At 35.0% G+C, this 23,623-nt stretch overlaps 1 protein-coding gene across 2 annotated transcripts in view; it reads left to right on the forward strand.

Annotated features, from left to right (window-relative positions):
• Nucleotides 1-23,623, forward strand: part of AGPS (alkylglycerone phosphate synthase) — a 151,598-nt gene that overhangs the window by 53,536 nt on the left and 74,439 nt on the right. For both annotated transcript variants that reach the window (XR_011967704.1, XM_072612420.1), the window contains exons 6-10: nt 925-996; nt 5,516-5,595; nt 9,669-9,749; nt 20,159-20,284; nt 22,128-22,236. Coding sequence is in view for 1 of the 2 variants with exons in the window: in XM_072612420.1 (XP_072468521.1) it covers nt 925-996; nt 5,516-5,595; nt 9,669-9,749; nt 20,159-20,284; nt 22,128-22,236 (468 nt within the window). In the remaining variant the exon portion in view is untranslated. The remainder of the gene's footprint in view (nt 1-924; nt 997-5,515; nt 5,596-9,668; nt 9,750-20,158; nt 20,285-22,127; nt 22,237-23,623) is intronic.

Below are 23,623 nucleotides of genomic sequence, written 5' to 3' on the forward strand. Positions count from 1 at the left end.
GGTATTTCTTATTTCTGTATTACTTTTTTGTAGGGTAATTTTGAGAAAACTTTTGTAAATCATTGAGTGCTACAGAAATGAATTTTTTCCTTATGAAATGGTGTTTTTTTTCTTTGAAAAGGAGGTAGCTTGCTAGAGATTAAAAAGCTGCCCATTATGCCAAAGGCAACAGAAAGTTTTAAGAGTTCTTTAGTTATTTTACAACCTTATTTCATGTAGTAGCTTATATTTATATATCAGAATTTTACAAACAATGTTATTAAAAACAAGATAATTTGACTGGAAGATATCTCCAAAATTATGAAAAATGTTGAAATACAGATAATGCTGTTTTATACAGACTTTAAATATAATATTAATTAAAAAGTATTTGTTGAGTACTTAATGTTTAGTAATATTTTGGGTACTTTGGGAGATGAAAAAAATCAGTCACTAAATGTAGAAACTATTGTCTTTTCATCTAACTCTTCCTTTCCATTATCATTTCTATAATCCTAGGTCAGGACCTAATCACTTGGAAAATAGCAGCCTCCTAAGTGATCTTCTTTTCTCTAATATTTTGTTTTCCAGTATGCCTTGCACATGTAATATTCTTAAGTTACTACTTTCATTAAGAGTCTTCATTGGTTTTTTGTTGACTGTGAGGTCAAGTTAAAGTCTTTTATCTGTAATTAAAGACAGAACCTTTCATATATCCACTTTTGCCATTATATTCTTAACTACTTAAAGTATATTAGATATTTTTTTTAATTCCAAAATTTAAATATAGTAGAATTTTACTAGAGTGTAAGACATTACATGTTCCGCAGTTCCTTTTGGATAATAGGTACTAAATAAATATTTGTTGGGAATAAATAATTACTGGACAACTCAGATGTTATTGAAATTAGGTGACTCATTAGTTTTCTCTTTATTCTTTAATAGAATGTCATGATGATGTAGTTAAGATTGTGGATTTGGCCTGCAAATATAATCTTTGTATCATCCCATTTGGTGGTAGGTATTCTGCTTTTTGAGCTTTAACATAAAATTGATTTTTTTTCTTTTCTTTATTTTAAATTTAAAATGTTAGTCTCAATCATTTTGTTCCTCCACACTGAAATTTCATGTGATTGTTGTGTCACTGTAATAACCTTTGAAAGTTATTCAAAAAGTTAAATTTAGAAGGTTAACTAATAAATTATACATTCTAGTACTTTTCTTTGGTGATTTTAGGCATATTTGGCACTTTATATTTTTTAATACTTTAACAGTGACTTCATATACTTTTAGTTAAAAGTAATGCAATGTAGTAATAGCTGTTACAATACCTAAATAAAGTTGTGATGCATGTAGACATAAAAATTTCTGCTTCAGAGAGTTGTCATTAATTTGTTGTTATTCATGGAAAGTGTATTTTCAGAGACAGTATGCAAAATTGGTATATAAAGTTTCAGGCAAAAGCAGGGCACCATTGATGTAGACTGGAAGACTTAACAGATACAACAACTGATGTATTGAAGGAATGCATAAACTATTCTTCAAGCCAGAAGAGTGAATTTTCTTGTGAACTTCAAGAAAAATTCACTGTTCGTTGGAACCATGTCTGCCATTCTTTATTGTCTTTACTACATATTCATGTGTAAGCATAAACATTCATCCTTTGATGGTATTGACCAAAGATTTGTCTTTCTTAAGGGCTAGTAACAGTTGGTAAGGTATGTATATACTATGAGTCAAAAAAAGTTAAGCATACATCTTGCCCTCTTCTATCACTGTGTTCTCCTAGACTTTAGCCTTTGGTCACTCCCACCATCCACTTGGGAACCTTTGTTCCTTACATGTACTGCTAAATTAAGGTACAGAAAATGCAACTGTCCAGACTGATTCTACTACAAATTATGTTATATAACCTCACCTGGGCCCTCAGTACTAATAAGCCATTACCCCACTCATTACAGCAGCTTTTAAAAACTTTTTTGTTCCTCCTCAAACTTCTCATGGTTCTCCCTTCCTCTTCCCTTGTAGCTGAGAACTTCGCATCATGTTGTACTGAAAAAATTGAAGCCATTTACCAAGAGGTTTCCTCTTTAGCTCCTCATACGCTTTGTTCCCTTATCTCCTTCACTTATTTACCATGATGAGGTGATGCTTCTCCTTGCCAAGAATAATCCTATACATTCACAAGGGATCCCATCAGATTGCCCCCTTTCTTTTGTTTTCTTTTTTTTTTTTACTTTTTCATTTTTATTTTTTTTTATTGTTTTTTAAAAATTTATTTATTTAACTTTTAACATTCATTTTCACAAAATTTTGGGTTCCAAATTTTCTCCTCATTTGCCCCCTACCCGTACCCCAAAACACTGAGCATTCTAATTGCCCCTATCACCAATCTACTCTCTCTTCTATCATCCCTTCCTTCCCTTGTACCCATCTTCTCTTTTGTCCTGTAGGGCCAGATAACTTTCTATACCTCCTTACCTGTATTTCTTATTTTCTAGTAGCAGGAACAGTACTCGACAGTTCCTAAAACTTTGAGTTCCAACTTCTCTTCATCCCTCCCTCCCCACCCATTCCCTTTGGGAAGGCAAGCAATTCAATATAGGCCATATCTGTGTAGTTTTGCAAATGACTTCCATAATAGTCGTGTTGTGTAAGACTAACTATATTTCCTTCCATCCTATCCTGCCCCCCATTGCTTCTATTCTCTCTTTTGATCCTGTCCCTCCCCAAGAGTGTTGACTTCAAATTTCTCCCTCCTCCCATTGCCCTCCCTTCCATCCTCCCCCCCAACCCTGCTTACCCCCTTCTCCCCCACTTTCCTGTATTGTAAGATAGGTTTTCATACCAAAATGAGTGTGCATTTTATTCCTTCCTTGAGTTGAATGTGATGAGAGTAAACTTCATGTTTTTCTCTCACCTCCTTTTTTTTTCCCTCCACTAAAAAGTCTTTTGCTTTCCTCTTTTATGAGAATTTGCCCCATTCCATTTCTCCCTTTCTCCTCCCAATATATTTCTCTCTCACCGCTTAATTTCATTTTTTAAAGATATGATCCCATCCTATTTAACTCACCCTGTGCTCTCTGTCTCCGTGTGTGTGTGTGTGTGTGTGTGTGTGTGTGTGTGTGTAATAGATTGCCTCCTTTCTTATCCCCATGCTCATTTATCTTCAATTTCTCCTTGTCTGTTGGCTGCTTCCCTACTGCTTTCCAGCATGCTCATTGACTCCCCCATCCTCAAGAAACCCTTATTGGATCCTTTCATTCCCACCAGCTCTCATCCCTTATTTCTCCTTTGGTGACTTAACACCTTGAGAAAGCTGTCTTCACTAGATTGCTCCACTTACTCTCCTTTTGCTCTCTTCTTACAGCTTGACTTCCAACTTTATCATTCAACTGACACTGTCCCCTCTGAAGTTACTCATGATCTCTTAATCACCAAATCCAGTTGTTTTTTTTTCTCATTCCTCGTTTTTCCTGACCTCTCTTCAGTCTTTGATCACCCTCTTCTTGATACTTTCTATATATACCCTCTTCTCTCTAGGTTTTTGGGACTCTTTTCTCTCCTTGTTTTTCTTCTGCCTATCTGATCTTCTTAGTGTCCTTTGCTGGATCTTAATCTAGGTCATGCCTAATAACCTGAATGCTCCAAAGTTATATCCTAGGCTCTCCTTTCCCTGCATAGTATTTTGCTTGGTGATTTGATTAGCGCCCATAGATTCACTTATCAGATCTACTTGTCCACCTCTAACATCTCTCCTGGACTCATCTCTCATATCACCAACTGCCTATTAGACATTTTGAATGGAATTTTCTGTAGATATCTTAAAATTAACATGTCCAAAACTGACCTCCTTATCTTTTCCCCTAAATCTCCTCATCAAAACTTCCACTGTCACTGTTTGAGGGCACCATCATCCTCACTTCCTCAGTGTCTCTCCCCACTCCCCCTTCATGTCCATACCAAGGTATATCGATCTCACTTTCATGACATCTCTCCTTCACTCCTTTGATATTATCACCGCTCAGGTATAGATTGTTGTCTCTTCATATCTGGTGTTACGGTCTCTTCATATCTGCCTGCCACAAATGTTTCTCTACTCCAGTCTATGCTTCAGTCAACTGCCAAAGTGATTTTTCTAAAGGATCACATTTAAACTTCTCTGTCATTTAAAGTCCTTTATAACGCCTCTCTCCATCTTTTCAGTATTCTTATACCTTACTGTTCTTTAGCTCTCCTCCCTGGATATTTTTTGATCAAGTGACACTGACTTTTTTGCTATTATTTGAACAAGATACTCCTGACTGAGTATTTTTTGCTAGATGGCTCCCATGCCTAAAATACTCTCCTTTCTTATCTCCTGGTTTCCTTCAAGTTCTTGTTAAAATTTCACCTTTTGTTAGAAGCCTTTCCCAATTCCTCTTAATTCTAGTACCTTCCTTTTGTTGATTATTTCCTAGTTATCCTTTAAATAGCTTATTTGTACGTAGTTGTTTGCTTGTTGTCTCCCCCATGGGATTGTGAACTACTCAAGGGCAGAGACTCTCTTTTACCTTTCCTTGTATACTCAGTGCTGAGATAGTGCCTGGCACATAGCAGGCATTTAATAAATGTTTATGGATAGGTGACTGATTTTTTTCTAAGGTGTTTTGCATGTTTAACTAATTCAAAAAGGTAAACACTTTGCCCCTTCTTATTGTGAAACTTTTCAGGGTCTCCAAGTGATTATGAGAAAAAGAACGCCTAAATTAGTTATAGAAGGCATGGGTTTTTTTTTGCATGGCAATGCATATATTTATTACAAATTAAATTGGTCATATTTTTTGAGTAGTTCAAAAATGGTGGAAAGTCAAAGATTGTAGGTTGGTTTCCTCTCTGTTTTTGACTCTCAGTGACTGATATTTGTTTCTGACTTTAAAGTAGCCTGGAAGTTAGAATAATTCCATCTGAGCAGCCAATGTTTTATTTGATTAGCATTGAAAAATTATATTACACTGTGACATGCTTATTCTTTTAGAAAGTTACATAGAAAAGTAATAGTTATTTAAATGTTTACCTAGTGATAAATAAACTACCTATGTACATCTAAAATACTATATGTATATATGTAAATTTCATTAAGCCCTTTTTTGTTAGAGGAATGTAAAACAATTTCTTACCTTTATTAGAACAGTAGATCCCATAAAATAGGATAGAAAAGAAAAAAATGTCTACAATTCTAAATACTTGTCTCCCTGTAATGATCAATAGGTTACAAGTCTTTTAACCCTATTAAAGGTTCTTTAAACCACTGGGGCCCCAATTTGGATGTGTGCCATTACCTATGGAGAAGGAGATAGGTGATAGCATGTTCTTTTTTTATTCAGCTTTTTGGTGTACTCTTTGATATATAATACCTAGTTCTTTATAACTCTAAACAATTTACCAGGTATATAATAAATAGTGCTTTATTTTCTAGCAGGCATGTTGGTGTATTATATTTCAAGGAATTGTTTTATTATTTAAATATCTTAATTTATATTTCTTATTTTGACAGGAGGAACAAGTGTTTCATTTGGACTGGCATGTCCCGTTGATGAGAAAAGAACAATTATTTCATTGGATACTTCACAAATGGTATGAGAGTTTCAGAAAAATATTATAGGATATTACATTTATAGGCAGCTTACAATTGTTTAAAATGCCCTTTTTAATCTCTTTATTGCTTCTTCTTTCAAAACTAATAAAAACAGTATGTATTATATCATACATTTTGTTTATAATTGGTGTTCTCTTTCTCCTGTAAGAAATGTTTATTTACTTGAATTCTTCTTTCCCTTTTTTTCCTTCTCATCTTTTCCCTATCTTCTGTTCTTTCCTTTTATTTTCCCATACTATTTTTATTGTCCTTTGCTTTTTTCTCTCTTACCTTAGACAAGTAAATATATTTTTTAAAGATCTGTTTCTACTTTTTTGCATGGCCATCATCTGTCATTTTAAACCAAATTTTGACCCAAATATGTCACAGGATTAAAAAGATTAGGAAACTGTGGGATGTATAAGTAGAAGTTTGTATTTCTAAATTATGGTATTTGCAATGTTATATTTAAAATCACAAATCTACATAGTATACTTAAATATTATAAAAATATATGAGTATTTAGAAAGATTATAGTATTCAGATTTCCTGAAGAAATCACCTTAATTAAATCTCCTCATTAAATACATTATCATCAAATTATACTTTTGGCTAAAATGTTAAAGTTATATAGTGTTCACAAACACAGAGTACTTAAAGTAATGTAGCACATCTTTATTTTTTTTACTTATATTTTTTATATATTATCTTACTATATAAGCTAATAAAAGGGGACACTATCAAGTTAAAATTCACCCTCAGCATGTCCAAAAAGGAGATCGTTATTCCTTTGGAACCCACAACTCTTGAGAATTTTCTTTTTTTCTGTAGAGGGCACCACCATCCTTCCAGCCAGGTTTGCAACTTAGAGCTCTCCTTGACTCCTCACACTCTCACACTTTTTTATATACAGTTAGTTGCCCAGTATTTGTTGATTCTATCTCTTCATTTCCATTCCCTGAGAGGTAGCCTGGTAGACAGGACATAGTATTTGATGTGGACTCAGGAAGTCCTTAGTTCAAATCCCACCCCAGATAATAGCTTTGTTACCTTGGGCAAGTCACTTAGCCTTGCTGTGCCTTGGTTTTCTCACTTTTTAAAAAATGAGAGTGTTGATCTTGATGGCCTCTGAAGTCCCTTCCAGCTCTAAAATCCATGATCCCATCTCTACCCATACAACCATTGAACTAGTCAAGACCCTCTTCAGCTCTAGCTGGGACTATTGAAATACCTTCCTAATTTGGCTGCCTGCCTCAAGTCTCTGCCCTCTCCAGTACACCCTGTAAATAGCTGCCTGTTATATTCATGAAGTATCCATGCCATTCCCTTGCCTAATAAAGTAGTAAGTAGCACACCTGGGACTAGAGCTCAGGTTCTCTCATTCCATACCTAATGTTCTTTTCCACTTTTCCAGAAGGGATTTGGTCCATTTTGTTGAGTAAGACATTGGTAAAGGACTCTGGGGTAGTGTATGCAAAGGGATGAAGGAAAGCTCTTGACCTAGAGAAGTTTTTTTTTTTCTTTTTCAAAGTCTCATAAGCTTTGGAGTTTGAGACCTGAAACTTCTGTGTTTCACAAATCAAAGTTTATAATGTCTCCTCTGCCTTCTTCTCTTTGCTCGTAATTAAAATAACTAGTACAGATATTATACAAACTGTGTGTGTGTGTGACCAAAGGAGTCTAAATGTTACTTAACTAGTTAAACCAAAATGAAAGACTCACTTCTTATTACTAAAAAATAAGTTATGACTTTGGACTGTATATAAAGATAAAGTCAAAGGTGAATGTTTTTCCGTTTAATTTTTTTATAGAAGTCATAACTTTGGTAAGTACTATCAGATGGTATTTCATTTTTTATTTTTGAACATAAGAAAGATATGTATTGCCTTCCTTCTCATCTGACCAAGAATCTCCCTTAAATGGGAAATAAAGCAGGAGTTCCATATCCAGCATTCAAACGTGTTTCCATGTATTCTTTTCTTCTATCATAGCTATCTGCTGATGTCTTGCTTAACTACATTTGATTGCCTGGTTTGGGTTGGTACCAGTATATAAAAATTTCACCCTAAACTCTGTTATGACCATTATTATTAGGGATAAATATGGAGAATGATATTTAAATTAGAACCTCCTTCTTTCCTATTAAAATTATTTATTATTTAGACCAAGACTAGCAAATCTGGCCTGCTGCTCATTTTTGTATGGCCGAGCTAAAAATGGTTTTTATATTTTTAAATATGATAAAACCTTATTTAAAAGTATAAAAATCGTTCTTAGCTTGTAGGCTGTACAGATAGAGGGAAGTGGCCAGATTTGGCCCCTCTTTGGTTTCTAGTTTGCTGGATAAGCAATGTAAACTTATATTACCTTGGTAAGCATGTAGTTTTAGTATTTAGTTTTAAATATCTAATTAACTGGAACTTCTGAAATTTTACATTCAACTCTTGAGTAGTATCATGCTACTTGAAGAGTACTTAAAAAGTTTTACTTGGTTGACTTATAATTCCTCCTAAACTTCAAAATGAAGTTAAACTGCATGTTTAAGTAATGAAATTTAAAGAAGCAGTAGTATTGAAATATCCTTTGACTTCATTGATTTTATAAGGCAATATGTGTGACTATAGTTATAAGCTACAAAAACTTTATTTGAGCTGAGCATAGTCTAAAAGCATTTTCAAGATATTCTTCTGTTCTTTGACTTGTAGAGCTGAAAAGAACACCCTTACTTCATGTATTTAGAGCAGGAAGGGACTTTAAAGGTCATAATGTCAGCTTCATTTTGCAAATGGGAAACCTGAAGACCAAAGAGTTTTAAGACTTGCGTGGTAAACCTGCAGCCTCGAGGCCACATGTAGCCCTCTACATACCTTTGACTGAATCCAAACTTCACAGAACAAATCCTTTTAATAAAAAGATTTGTTCTGTAGACTTTTACTTTGTCTAAAGATCTGCAGTGTTCCACAGTACTACCCCTCTGTAGTGAAAGGAGAGAGGTATATTTTCACGACTTTTCTCTGAAGCCAAACTTTAGACCACTTCTTACTTCTAGCATCCTGATTCCAGTAGTGTACTTCCTCCACTAACGCCTCCTAGAACTTGGTCTACTGTCTAGTGAGTTGTTGTGGCTAAAATGTGTGGCAGCAAATCTCCTGATCTTGGGATACTCCCACGCTTAGTTAAATTAACCCTCAGATGAACCGTATTCAAACCATACTCAAAACCTTGCCAGCTTGGTAGAAGCTGCCAAAGCTTCTGTCTTGTAGGTGGAGCCCTTCAGAATCACCACAGCTATACTGTTGCTAAATGTAAATGTTGTCAGCTGTAATATTACCATCCTTAAGATTAAAGTAAGCTGAAACAAATCTATAATTCAAACATGCCCTCTGAGGTCTTTGATCTTATAGAATCAAATGGCAACAATCAGTCCACTGAAACCACCTAGAGGAGTCTACTACAGAAGGCCTAGCTCCAGTTGAGCCTTTCTCTTCCTTCACCACACCTCAGACCAAAAAATACGTTAAATGAGTCCATGAGTTTTTGTAATCTGAACGTGTCTTTCTAAACCTTTTTATTCATCTCTTCTTGACTTACTTTCACGTTGTCTGAAATGGCTGCATTTTTGCACACACACACACACACACACACACACACACACATACACACACACAGCTTTTTTGCTTATTAAAATTTTTGTTATGAGGGGTGGTTCACTAGGTTTGAGGAGGGAAATATATTTAGGAGTAGGTGTGATATAAAAACAAAATTTATCAACAAAAATAAAATATATTTCAAAAAGAAGTGGTTTGTCCTCATGCTTTTAGTAATGAAAAGATAAATTTCCATTATTTGTTTGGAAATTTAAATTTAAATTTTATAAGTTTGCCTTTCAGGAAGGCTTAATAGTCATGAGTAAAGGGAGCCTTTCAAATCCAGAAAAAAACTGAGAAGAATATAATATCTGGTCACTTTTCTTCCTTATCCTACCTGAGAAATTATATTGCCACAGAATTAGATAAGTGACTGCATAGTTATAGAAATCTAATCTACCTTCTTTTTTTTTTTTTTTAAACAGAATCGAATCCTCTGGATTGATGAGAACAATCTGACTGCTCATGTAGAAGCCGGTATAACAGGACTAGAGCTGGAGAGACAGGTACGGTTACCTTTTAAAAAAAAAAAATCACTTATTTTTTTCATTCAGCAAAATATCTGTTCTCCTTCCCCCAGTTGAGAATGAAATAAAAACAAAACATCTGTTACAAACACATACTGTATTTAACTGATTGCATGTGTTCTTTCCTTTGACCTGTTCAGATGAGAGTGAGGTTAAAGTGTCAGCTGGTTCCTCCATCCCCTTGTGCTTGTTTGTATAGATGTCTCCTTGTGTACCCTCATTATATGAAGCAGTTTTATCTAGCCTTACTTTTTCTTCCTGCCTCTTCCCCTTTGTTTCTACTCTTCTTTTATGATCATCAGGACGTAATAGACACAACAGAGTCACTCTTAGGTTTTCAGTCTAATTAGACTCCTTTTATGACCTTGATAATAATAGGTTATAGAGGGGCTATGTATCATCTCTTATTAGAATGTAAGTAATATATTTTTGATTAGTCCCTTATGATTATTCATTCATTTTTACCATCTTATATTTCTCTTGACTCCTGTGTGTGAACTTCAAAGTTTGTACATGGCTGTTCTTTTCGTCAGGAATACTTCAGATTCTCTATTTCGTTAATGATCCAGTTCATCCCCTGATGAATTAGAATTAATTGGAATCAGAATTAATCTCAGTTTTACTTGATAAGTTATTGGTTGTAAGCCTATATCCTTTACTTTCTGAAATATCATATTCCAAGTTCTCTACTCTTAAAGAGTGTTAACTGCTAAATTGGTTGTGATTCTCACTGTGACACCTTGGTACTTTAATTCCTTTCTTTTCCTTCTGATTCGTCATAGTACTTTTTCTTTGGCCTGGAAGTTCAGAATTTTGGCTTTGGTGTTGCTGTGGGTATTTATTTGGGGATTTCTTTCAGGAAGTGACCAGCGGTGTATTTCCATTTTGTCCTCCAGTTCTAAGAGTTCTAAGTTCTAAGAGATGTGGGAAGTTGTTTTTTTTTTTACATTTCTTGGAATTTGATGTCTGGATTCTTATTTGGTCATGACTTTCAGTTAGTTCAACAGTTCTTCAATTTTTTTCTCCTTGATCTGTTTTCTAGGCCAATTGTTTTTCCTTATGTTTTCTTCTAGCTTTTCAGCCTTTTGACTTTGTTTTAATGTTTCTTATTGTTTCATGAGGTCATTGGCTTCTATTTTATTCCTTCTAATTTTCAGGAAGTCTGTTGTTTAGGCAAGTTTTTGTACCTAATATTGGTGTAGTTTATTACTGAGGCTTTGATTTTAGGTTTGTTTGTTTGTTTTAGTATATGTGTCTTAAGTTATTCACTCACCGTAATAAGTTTTTATGGTGGAATTCTTTTGTTGTTGTTGCTGTTTGTTCATTCATGCAGCTCTCTTCCTGATTTCAGATTTTATATTAGGTCCAAGCTCTGGGCATTTCTACAGGCAAGATCTGTGCTGACCCTGTTGTGACTTTCTTTGGGGTGTTGAATATGGTGTTATTCTATGTTCTGGGGGAATGCTCAGGCTTGATGATAAATACCTCTTCGTAAGTTTGTGAGTAATTTGCCTTCTTCTAATGAATTCTTCATCTGTAAAATGAGGATGATAAGAGCATCCACTGTCATAGAGTTGTTGCGATGAATAAATGAGGTAACATGTTCAGTGCTTTTTAAACCTTAAAGCTACCCATAAATGCTGAACATTATTATTATTATTACTATACCCATTATAGTGAAATTACTAAAGATTTAGCAGAATCTTTAAAGTAAACTTTCAAACTCATCTCTAAAACATAATTTATAGTGTTAAGCACTGTCTTCATAATTCTCACATATGGCAAAAAGCAAATATAATGTATATTTAAATATATAAATATTTGTATACAAATGAAATAAGTATACAAAAGTATATTTATGTTCTCATGTTTTTAGCTAGTAGTACTTTTAATGCTTTTTTATTTTCATACAAAGAAATACGGAATGAAAAATATTTCAAAGAATCTTAGTTATTACTGATTTAGTGAAATGTTATGAGTAGGTGATACTTTGCTGTTTTCATAAGAATTTTTGTGCCTTATAGTGAAATTTTTGTTCACATTCCTTTTTATTTATAAGTGTATCTTTATTTTAGTAGTTCCATTGTGTTTGGTCCCATTTGTAGTTGATAATGTGTACTTTATAAAGAGGTACTGAAAAGAACTGTTTACCTTAAACGAATACACTTGTTTTTGAGCTTTTCTTATATAATACACTTCACACCTAAAAACAAAACTCTCTTTGGAAAACAAGAATTCTCAAATATTCTTGACCGATAAGTTACCAATGGAGTAATTTTTGATAGCAAAGATGACCTTTCACGTCTCCCTGATTTTATCTCTTTTTTGATATCATTTGATATAGTATTTTAACCTTTCCCAGTTTTCATTTTTTTAAAAGGATAAAATTAAAATTCAAAGAAGGTATTTTCTTGAAACTTAAATGACATTTTCCTAGACTGAAACTTCAGCTGTTTTACCTACTAGCTTATTTTCTTAAATGCCAATGTAGAACTTTCTTTTTCCTTTTAGCAGCTCATAATATCTTTTCGGCAGCAACTTTTGATTTTAGTTGATGTTCTACATTAGACTTCATTGTTCTTCACTTTCCACTTAATGGCTCCCTGTTAACTCTTAGGAACTTAACCAAAATTTTCAAGAAAGTTATTTTTTCTGAAAGATTTTAAATGGCCAAAGGACCATAGCTGGGCAGCACAAATTTCAATTAGTCTTCTAGATTTTCATGTATAAAGTACATTTGTTTTTGATATATGTAAAAATATGAATATAGTGCTTAATGCTATAAATTGTCAGCTTTAGAGATGAGTTTGAAAGTTTGCTTTATCTAAGGATTTTGCTAAATCTTTAGTAGTTTCATTGAAATGGGTTATTTAATAGTAATGTCTAGCATTTATATGATACTTTTAAGGTTTTCAAAGCTACGTATATATAAGTAAAAGCAATATATACATATATATGTTACCTCATTTGATTATTATAACAACCCTTTGAGATAGGTGCTATTTTTATTTTCATTTTACTGATGAAGAGACTGAAGCTAGAGAGGTCAAGTGACTTTCCTAGGGTGACAAAGCTAGTAAGTACCTGGAATTTGAATTCAGATATTCCTGATTTTAAGTTCAGCTCCCTTACCCACTGTACCCACCTAGCCCAATTAATGTATTTAGTATGTCTCTTAGTGATTTTTCCGCAGGAAAAATTTCACTGTTAAGGTCACATAATTTTCCTTTGTTTAGGATCTCACCTGTTCAACATGATATTCCACTACAGTATTGTATATCTAATACTTGTTCATTAATATGTCATCCATATTTTTATTAGGGACTATTATCCTGTGACTGAATTGTTGCAACTGCTTCCCCTGATTAGTCTCCTTTCCATAAATTTTTCACTGTTCAGTCTGTCCTCAGCACTGTTTCTGAATCGTTTTTCCTTAAGCACACTTCAGACCATGTCATACCCTGATCACCTCTATTGGCTTCCCACCTGTTGCCTCTAGGAAGAAGAATAAAGTTATCTCTTTAGCTTTTAAAGCCCTTTGCAACCTGACCTCAGCCTTTCTCCTAGCTTTCCTGAACAGGCACTCTTTAAAACAATAAATTGTCAATGAGTACCAACCTGCATCATTGTAAGTGCTTCCAACCACTCCTCCACACAGATGAAGCCACAGGTCCACCACCCCCTCCACCCTGCTGTCATTTTACAGGGGAAAATAAATTATCAAAAGAGAATCTAAGCACAAAGTAATTTAATCTTTTCTTTATTCTAGTAAATATCTGGTGATAACTTTTCTTTTAGAAAGGAGAATTTGGTTAGCTTAAAAAAGATCAGTTAATCAGTTGGCATTTATTAAGCACCTACTGAGTTCTAAGCTTTGTGTTAAGAGTCAGGATACACCTACATAGAATGACACAATCCCTACTCTAAAGGAGCTTTAATTCTGTTGGGGAAGACAAGTGGGTATAGAATTATATATAGAATAAATGTTGAGTAGATAAGTTGTTTCCAACTCTTGGTGACCTGATTTGGGATTTTGTTGGCAAAAATACTGGAGTGGTTTGCCATTTCTTTCTCCAGCTCATTTTACAGATGAGGTAACTGAGGTAAACAGGATTAAGTGATTAGGTCAGGGTCACACAACTAGAAGCATTTGAGGCTGCATTTGGACTCAGGTCCTCTTGACTCCAGGCCCGGCACTCTATCCACTGCGCTACCTAGCTGTCCCCCAAGAAACACTAATAAAATAAATACGAGGTAACTAGGTATACATGTTTAGTAGAGAGTACATAAGCACTTAGGCAATCTGGAAAAGTATCATGTAGAAGGTGCTTCATCTGCTTTTTGTTGTTTGTAACATTCAGATAGTTTAATGATTGCTACATTTTTTTTCTCCTTGATCTGTTTTATAGATCAGTTATTTTTATTGTTTTGATCCTATTTTTTTTTAGCCTTTTGACTTTGTTTTCAAATTTACTATTGTTTCATTGCATTAATGGATTGTACTTAGTCCATTCTAATTTTCAGGTAGTATGTTCCTGGTACACAAGGTTTTGTAATTCTTAGGTCAAGTTGTTAATTCCCTTTCCAATTCTTTATTCTGTAGCTCATATTTCTTTCCCAGTTTTTTCTGTAAGCACTCTCATTTCATTTATAAATAAATTTTTAAACTATTGCTTCATCCTTTCTAGGAATTGTAGTTGAATCTGTGTCCAAGCTGTGATTTTCTCTGAGTCTTTGCTTATAGATATTTTGGAATCATTCTCTTCTTTGGCATATGTGTTTTGAGTTTCCCTGTCACCACATGTTTGATTTCTATTTTTCTTTGCCTATTCTTCCAGCCTACTTCCTGATTTAGGACTTCATGTTAGGGTTGGACTTCACCACTCTTTTGAAGGGAAGGACACACCTGGTTCTGTTGCTGTTTTCTTGGAGTATTGAGTGCTGTATTATTCTGGGACCTTAAAATATAGGGGATCTGCAGATAATTAGTGCTCCCACAGTGCACTAGTCCAAGGAAAAGTTTGATTTCTACTTCAGTGATCTGTGAATTCTTTTTTTTTTAAAAATTAATTAATTTAATTTTAGTTTTCAACATTCATCTCCATAAGGTCATATTTTCTATTCAGCTCTGGTCTTTTCATCAAGAATGCTTGAAAGTCCCCTATTTCATTGAATGACCAATGTTTTCCCCCTGAAGTATTATACTCAGTTTTTCTGGGTAGGTGATTCTTGGTTTTAATCCTAGTTCTTTTGACTTGTGGAATATCATGTTCCAAGCTCTGAAATCCCTTAATGTAGAAACTGCTAGATCTTGTGTTATCCTGATCGTATTTCCACAATACTTGAATTGTTTCTTTCTGGCTGCTTGCACTATTTTCTCCTTGACCTGGGAACTCTGGAATTTGACTACAATATTCCTTGGAGTTTTTGTTTTCAAATCTCTTTCAGGAGGTGATTGGGGGATTCTTTCAATATTTATTTTACCCTCTGGTTCTTGAATCTCAGGGCAGTTTTCCTTGATAATTTCATGAAAGATGATGTCTAGGCTCTTTTTTTTTTATCATGGCTTTCAGGTAGTTCCATAATTTTTTTTTTTTAGGTTCTACACACACACACACACACACACACATACATTTTAAATTTATTTATTTAACTTTCCAACATTCATTTCCACAAAATTTTGGGTTCCAAATTTTCTCCCCATTTCTCCCCTCCCCCCACCCCAAAACGCTGAGCATTCTAATTGCCCCTATCACCAATTTGCCCTCTCATCTAACATCCCTCGCTTGCCTTATCCCCATCTTCTCTTTTGTCCTGTAGGTCAAGATAACTTTCTATACCCCATTATCTGTATTTCTATTTCCTAGTTGTGCAAGAACAATACTCAACAGAGTTGTTCCTAAAACTTTGAGTTATAACTTCTCCCCATCCCTCGCTCCCCATCCATTCCCTTTTGGAAGGTAGTCAATTCAATATAGGCCATATCTGTGTAGTTTTGCAAATGACTTCCATAATAGTCATGTTGTATAAGACTAACTATAATTCCCTCCATCCTATCCTGCCCCCCATAACTTCTATTGTCTCTTTTGATCCTGTCCCTCCCCAAGAGTGTTGACTTCAAATTTCTCCCTCCTCCCATTGCCCTCCCTTCCCTCATCCCCCCCACCCTGCTTACCCCTTTTTCCCCCACTTTCCTGTACTGTAAGATAGGTTTTCATACCAAAATGAGTGTGCATTTTATTCCTTCCTTGAGTTGAATGTGATGAGAGTGAGCTTCATGTTTTTTCTCTCACCTCCCCTCTTTTTCCCTCCACTGAGAAGTCTTTTATTTGCCTCTTTTATGAGAGGTAACCTGCCCCATTCCATTTCTCTCTTTCTCCTCCCAATATATTTCTCTCTCACCACTTAATGTCATTTTTTAAAGATATAATCCCATCCTATTCAATTCACTCTGTGCTCTGTGTGTGTGTGTGTGTGTGTGTGTGTGTGTGTGTAATCCCACCAACTACCCAGATACTGAAAAAAGTTTCAAGAGTTACAAATATTGTCTTTCTATGTAGAAATGTAAACAGTTCAACTTTAGTAAGTCCCTTATGATTTCTCTTTGCTGTTTACCTTTTCATGCTTCTCTTGATTCTTGTGTTTGAAGGTCAGATTTTCTTTTCAGCTCTAGTTTTTTCATCAAGAATGCTTGAAAGTCCTCTATTTCATTGAAAAACCATTTTTTCCCCTGAAGTACTATATTCAGTTTTGTTGGGTAGGTGATTCTTGGTTTTAGTCCTAGTTCCTTTGACTTCTGGAATATCATATTCCACACTCTACAATCCCTTAATGTAGAAGCTGATAGATCTTGTGTTATCCTGATTTTATTTCCACAATACTTGAATTGTTTCTTTCTAGCTGCTTGCAATATTTTCTCCTTGACCTGGGAACTCTGGAATTTGATAGCTGATAATTTCACGAAAGATGATGTCTAGGCTCTTTTTTTGATCATGGCTTTCAGGTAGTCCCATAATTTTTAAATTGTCTCTCCTGGATCTATTTTCCAGGTCAGTTGTTTTTCCAATGAAATATTTCACATTATCTTACATTTTTTTTCATTCTTTTTGTTTTTGTTTTGTGATTTCTTGGTTTCTCATAAAGTCATTAGCCTCCATCTGTTCCATTCTAATTTTGAAAGAACTATTTTCTTCAGTGAGCTTTTGAATCTCCTTTTCCATTTGGCTAATTCTGCTTTTTAAAGCATTCTTCTCCTCATTGGCTTTTTGAACCTCTTTTGCCAATTGAGTTAGCCTATTTTTCAAGGTGTTATTTTCTTCAGCATTTTTTTGGGTCTTCTTTAGCAAGGTGTTGACCTGCTTTTCATGCTTTTCTTGCATCTCTCTCATTTCTCTTCCCAGTTTTTCCTCCACCTGTCTTATTTGGTTTTCAAAATCCTTTTTGAGCTCTTCCGTGGTCTGAGACTATTGCATTTTTTTTGGAGGTTTTTGATGTGGAAGCCTTGACTTTGATGTCTTCATCTGATGGTATGCTTCTTTCTCATCCAAAAGGATGGAAGAAAATACCTTTTCATCAAGAAAGTAACTTTCTTTAGTCTTACCTTTTTTCCCTTTTTTGGGGCATTTTCCCTGCCAGTTACTTGACTTTTGAGTCCTTTGTGAAGAGGAGGGTGTACTCTAGAGACCTGTTCCTCCAAGGTGCCACAATCAAGGGAGAGTAGTTTACTTATGTACTGGCCTGTGCTCTGATCTGTGAGCAGCCACAATCACTCTTATCTGCCTAGGATCTGTGAGTAGGATTGCCTCTTCACAGCCACCACCAACTTCACCATGCCAGTGCTCCTCCTCCAACCAAGACCACCATTCAGGACTGAGACTCAGATCAACCTCTCATTTCCCCCAGGGTCTTTAGGCTGAGGGTCCCAAAAGTGGATGCTGCTGCCACAGTGGCTACTGTCACCTTGGGGCCAGGGTGGAGGCTGACCTGCTCCCTTCTCACCCAAGTTAAAGAGCATTCCTAATGACCTTTGAAGCTATCTTTGGCATTTGTTGATTGAGAAATCTGGGAACCACAGCTGCTACCTGTAATTCAGCACCCTGAAGCCTGCTTCAGTCCTGTCTGTGGAGGGCTTCATGATCAAGGCTCTGAGCAGGTGCAATAGACCTTTCCTCTCAGCTTTCCAGTCTGTCTTGGGCTGGAAATCTCTTTCACTCTGTTGTTTTGTGGCTTCTGCTGCTCTAAAATTTGTTTAGAGTCATTTTTACAGGTATTTTTATGGGCTAGCTCTGTGAATTCTTAACCTTTGTTTTGGTCAGCAACAAGCAGATGCTGCTGGACTTGCACCCTCTCAGTCAACCAGGAAGTTCTATGGGCTCCCTGTTGGTCTGGGATTCCCACCCTGGTTATTCTTTTGCAACATTTGCTGGATGCTGAAACTGGCATCCTGCTCTGTTCCTGGGGTCTGAATGAAATTGCTGCTGCTGATTTCTGAACTTACTGCTTTGTTGATACACCACTCAGGGCTTCCCTCTCTGGGAATGACACCTATGATCTCATTCTCAATTTGCCTTGGATCTGGGACCCAGAACTAGGTAGTAGGTAAGTAAGCTGTACCAGTTGGCACCTATTCCTGTTGCAGTGCCCCAGTGTGGGTCTGGAATCACTTCTTGTCCTGGTGTACAGCTTCTTCTTGGTGCCCTAGTAACCCAGTCCCCAGGATCAATAGACCTCTCTGTCTTCCTTCTTATGCCAATCTGGTCCAGACAAAGGACTCATTTTGACATTTTCATAATTTTCCCATGAGGTTTCAGTTTGGTACATTTTTCTAGATCTGTTTGGAGGATTGTGGATTGGAACTGCATTGCTTCCTGCTATTCTACTATTTAGAACTTCCCTCTCTCCTCTTTCCTCTTTTCTTCCTAACCATACTTCCTCTCTCTATCCTGATTTCCTTCCCTTCCTCCCTCTCTCCAAGTGGATACCTCTTACATTCCAGGTCATAAAATTTTGTTCATCCCTGTTCTCTACCTTCCAGGAATTGATTTTGAGCTCTGAGGGTATAGCATTTATAGTGTACCACCCTACCTTCTGCTTCTGGCATAGGCTTAACGAGGATCATAATATATTGTGATACTAGTTTTATGTAAATAGAAAATTGTATTGCATAGAAAACCAATACAGAGTTAGTTGTACGAGAAAAAATTAAAATTATGTTTATAGATTGCCTCTATTATTTATCAGGTCGGGCATCTTTTTCAGGCACTTATACATGTGGATAGTGATAAGTCCTGTATAAATTCTAAGGATTGCCTGGTTAATGAAGAATTGTCTGTAGCAGGTGATATCTTTTCCAGACATTTTTTCCTATCAGCAAAATTGGAAAAGATAAATTGTTTGCATTGCTGGCTTGCAAAATCTAATAAATTATATTTAACTGATTCTTTAAATTTTAGATTATGCTGTCTGTTATATGCTTAAATTCCTGTCTTCAGATATAGCTGACACATTCTACATCTCTGCATGACTTATTTGAAAAATAGGAACACTTCCTTAACTGGACTATTATCAAATTGATCAACACAGATTGATGGTTTTGAGTATAGTAGATAGTGGATACTGCAGATGGTGGTGTCTGTACCATTTGACATGGGACTACTGAGACTCTAAAATTATTTCAGTGGGACTGCTTTGGTTTTGCTGCAGTTTAAGAGCATCCATTCAACCTCAGGTGCGGTGCAGATGGCAAAGCCAAGCTAATATAGAAAAATGAGAAACAAGTGACTGTTTAATGTACAGGAATGCATGATCTGCATCACAAGTAGATAATGATATTGCATACAGAAAACCTGGCCAGATGGCTGTACATTAAAACACATCACTCCTTGAGAGAATTAAGTACAGGCAATTTGCTCAAATTTTCTGCAGACTTGCTGCATATCACATTAAGGTAGAGAGAATGAGAGATTAAGTGCTTTATTTATTGGAAGTGTTTAGGTGAAGTTGGCAGTTATTTAAACATAAACTTCTTTCCACATGTGTTTAAGTTATACCTTTACAAACAAAAGGAGTATTGGATTTAACATGAAAGGGAGGAAAGAGTAGGGAGAGAGAGAAAAATTGTCTCAATTTTTAGTTGAGACAATAGAAAATGAGAATTTTTCAGCATTGTATTTTTCTTCAGATGGATACTGGTTTTTCCCTGTTAGAAAAGTGTTTAATATGACTAGCATGGTAAAATACTGTGTTATTTTGTCTTTCTGCTTAGATGTTAAAAAATCAAAATACCAAAGAAATCATGAAATTCAGTTTTTTAAACGGGCAACCTTGATGTGTTGTACAATAAAACAGGCCCGTTTTCACCCATGTAGCCTTACTTTTGTATTCTTCAGCTTAAAGAAAGTGGTTATTGTACGGGTCATGAACCAGATTCCCAGGAGTTCAGCACCGTGGGAGGATGGGTATCAACTCGAGCATCAGGCATGAAAAAAAACATCTATGGCAATATTGAAGACCTGGTAAATTTTTAATTTTTATTACACAGATTTCATAAATATATGAGAAAGAATTTTAAAAAACAAGACCTTGGAATTCAGTAGTGAGAAGGGAACAATGTAGCCTTTTTGATATACCAAATTATATATTTGTAAATGGAAGCAACACAGCTTTTGGCTTTGAAACCAGCTTTGGCTTTGGGTCAGATTACCCTTTTTTCAGAGATTATTATATGGGATTCATTTGCATTACTAAAAAGAAATTTAAGAGAATTTTATTTTGGAAATATTTGATTATTTGATAACTTCAAAACTGATTACAAAAACTCAGTCTCCAAGTCTAAAAATATTTACTTTCAGTTATTTAGTTTTTTTAAAGCATTCCCACTCTTCTAAAATAAGAAAATTGTTTTCTGATTTTTTGAAATGAAATCTTTCTTTGCAAAAATAACATCTCAGATTGAATTAAACTAATTATCATTTTGATATTGTCAACATAACTTGGTTGGTTCCATATTTTTACTTTGTTGACTTTATGAACTTTTGAAAGCATTTTTATAGAGCTTTTAACTTATAAGGTTATGGATGTGTTGTCTTTTGGCAACTTTGCCTGTCTGATTTTGCAGCCTACCAAAGTTTTTAGCAGTTAATTTATTTCCCATGAGTGGCAAATAGTTTCAGTTAGCCTATTGGATTTTATTCCTCATAGTCTACCTTGAGTTTTCCTTGTGGGATAAGATAACTTATTGCCAACAATTATGTGCACTGATATATTTAAGTGTATGTTTATATATATGCTTGTGTATGTGTGTGTGTGTGTGTATATATATATATATGCCATAGATATACACACATTACATACATACATACGTACATGCATATGTATATATTTAAATTGTTACATTTACTATTACATCTCTTCAAGCCACCACTGAAAAGTTAAAGAACACAGAGTTGTGGTCACCTAGATATTGTTGAATAGCACTATATAATTGGAGTTAGAATGAGGAAGATCTGGATTCAAGTTCCTGGCTCTGTGGCTCTTGGGAGTTCCTTAACTTTAGGCAGTTCTCAGTGACTCTGTTATAGAGAAGTTGCTGATTTGTACTGCTAGAGGGTGTTTCCTCATCTGGGGATTCATTATAGCAATAAAATCACTGACTCAGTTCCTGTTCCTGTCCCAAGTGTTAGTACAAAAGTATCTTTGTTACATTTGCTAGTCACTTATGAAGCATTTTTTGAGCAGAACAAAAAGATGCTTCTGTAAGACACCATGCCTATGTCTGTGTTTCAAACTTGCATAAAAGGAACTGAAGTAGGAGATGTAAAAATTTTTTTAAACAATTTAGAAAATACTCGTGAGTCGTTATGTACCTTTGTTGGTAAAATGCATAAAGCTATGTGCAATGATTGAATATGTAGACTTCTTTCAACTGCATATTATATCTATCAAAAAAGCCATTCCAAGGATTAATTCTTCCTGTGTATGTATTTCCAGCTCTTACTAAGCTGAGAATTTATTCACACTGCCTTTTTAGACTGGTTCTTCTCTTTCTCTCACAGTTTTGAAACATAGTATACGTTGCAGAGTTTATTACTTTCATCACTAAGCATTCTTACCTGGCCACAATAGCCAATCTACCCCTCTTCTCCATTCTTCACTCTCTGACAGCAATCAAGGCTGATGGTTAGAATAGGGTCTGGTAATGAGATGGGTGATTCTGTTCCAAACATTTCAAAAGCAGATATTGATAGCCAATATTCATAATATTTTGTGAAAACCATATAGATTTTATTGCTCAGTGAATTTATATATAATTCTAAAATAGATGTATAAAAATTGATATTGTGTAATGTGTCAAAACAGGTGGTTCATATAAAAATGGTAACACCAAAAGGTGTAATAGAAAAAAACTGTCAAGTACCTCGCATGTCAACAGGCCCTGATATTCATCACTTCATTCTGGGATCTGAAGGTAAATATAAAAGTAAACATATTATATAGAGACCTAGGCTAGTGACTCACTTCTTTTTTTTTTATTTAGATTTTGAGTTATAATATCAGAGAACTTTGGATAAAAGTCATATTTTATTTAAAGAAAATTAAAAGTTGCACAAAAGGCATATATTATAATTTTAATTATCTATTTCGATATGAAGTCTTTGTCTGTGAATACATTTTGTTAAGTTTTCTTTAGACATTTTACTTTTTATATTTTAAATGACAGTTTCATCTTTTTGCTTTTATTCTACAGTTTTAGAGAAGCATGTATTTAGACTAAAATTGCTGTGTTAAGTATTTGTGAACATTCCTTTTAATACTTACAGTTGACAAAAAGAGTTGAGGGGTATCCTACAGATGTTACACACACAAAAAAAAGGAAAAAATTCATTTTATGAGAGAGTGAGAGAGAGTACACATCCTCAAACACTTTGTATATCATTCAGACTAACAAAATGAACTTGCTTTTATGGATAGATAATCCTCTGTATTCAAGTATCCCTTTCCCCCCTTCTCTTGATATTTTTATTGGTTACTATATTGTTGTGATACAAATCCTATTCTTTAATTAGTGAACTTAATGCTGGTGTGAGTTGTACATTGTTCTTTAGCTTATCAGAAAACTTTCAGTCTTACAAAATAATATGGAAGCACACATGGAAAGTTTCAGCTGCAAGTCAGATAGAAAGGTCCTGTGGTCCTTTGGGTGCAGTGCCAAAGCAGATGGCAGTGCCTTTTCTTTTATTCCTTTTCCATTGATAAAAATCCTATCAATCTCTGATGTTAAACCATTTGCCCCAACCCCTGCAGGATCACTTTGTAGGTTGCATCCCCACAAGGGCTGCTTCCAGAATGATGATGGTTGTGGGTGCTGGGTGAAAAGCAGTGCTCTTCTTCCCAGGCCTCTTGGGTTTCAAAACAAGTGAAAGCCCAAGCTCAATTATAGTTCTTTAACCAACATGGAGCTATTGCAGTAGGTGCAGACAGGTACTCAGGAGAGTGTATACTTTCATCCTCCTAAAACTAAATGCTCTTAAATTTTCATTTCAGCTTCATACCATGTTAAAGTTGGAGCTAGGGAAGTAGAGTAGCGTGGTTAAAAAAAAATTTGAGGATAAATTAATTTCTAATTTCTGATATTTCTAAAACCCATTTCCCAATGTTTATCATGGTGACAACCTTGGTAACTTAATCAAGAAAGAAAAATGAAGTGGCATGATGTGAAGTCCTACTTGCTTTTCTTTTAAGAACATTTATTGAGTACTTACTGTTTGCATGACTCTGACGATATAAAAGTAAAACAGCTTTTTTTTTTTTTTTTAAAGAATTTACATTCTTCTGGAGGTATTCAGTATGGCCAG

This window comes from Notamacropus eugenii, chromosome 5 (genome assembly GCF_028372415.1).
Source record: "Notamacropus eugenii isolate mMacEug1 chromosome 5, mMacEug1.pri_v2, whole genome shotgun sequence".
In the NCBI taxonomy this organism is placed as follows: Eukaryota; Metazoa; Chordata; class Mammalia; order Diprotodontia; family Macropodidae; genus Notamacropus; species Notamacropus eugenii.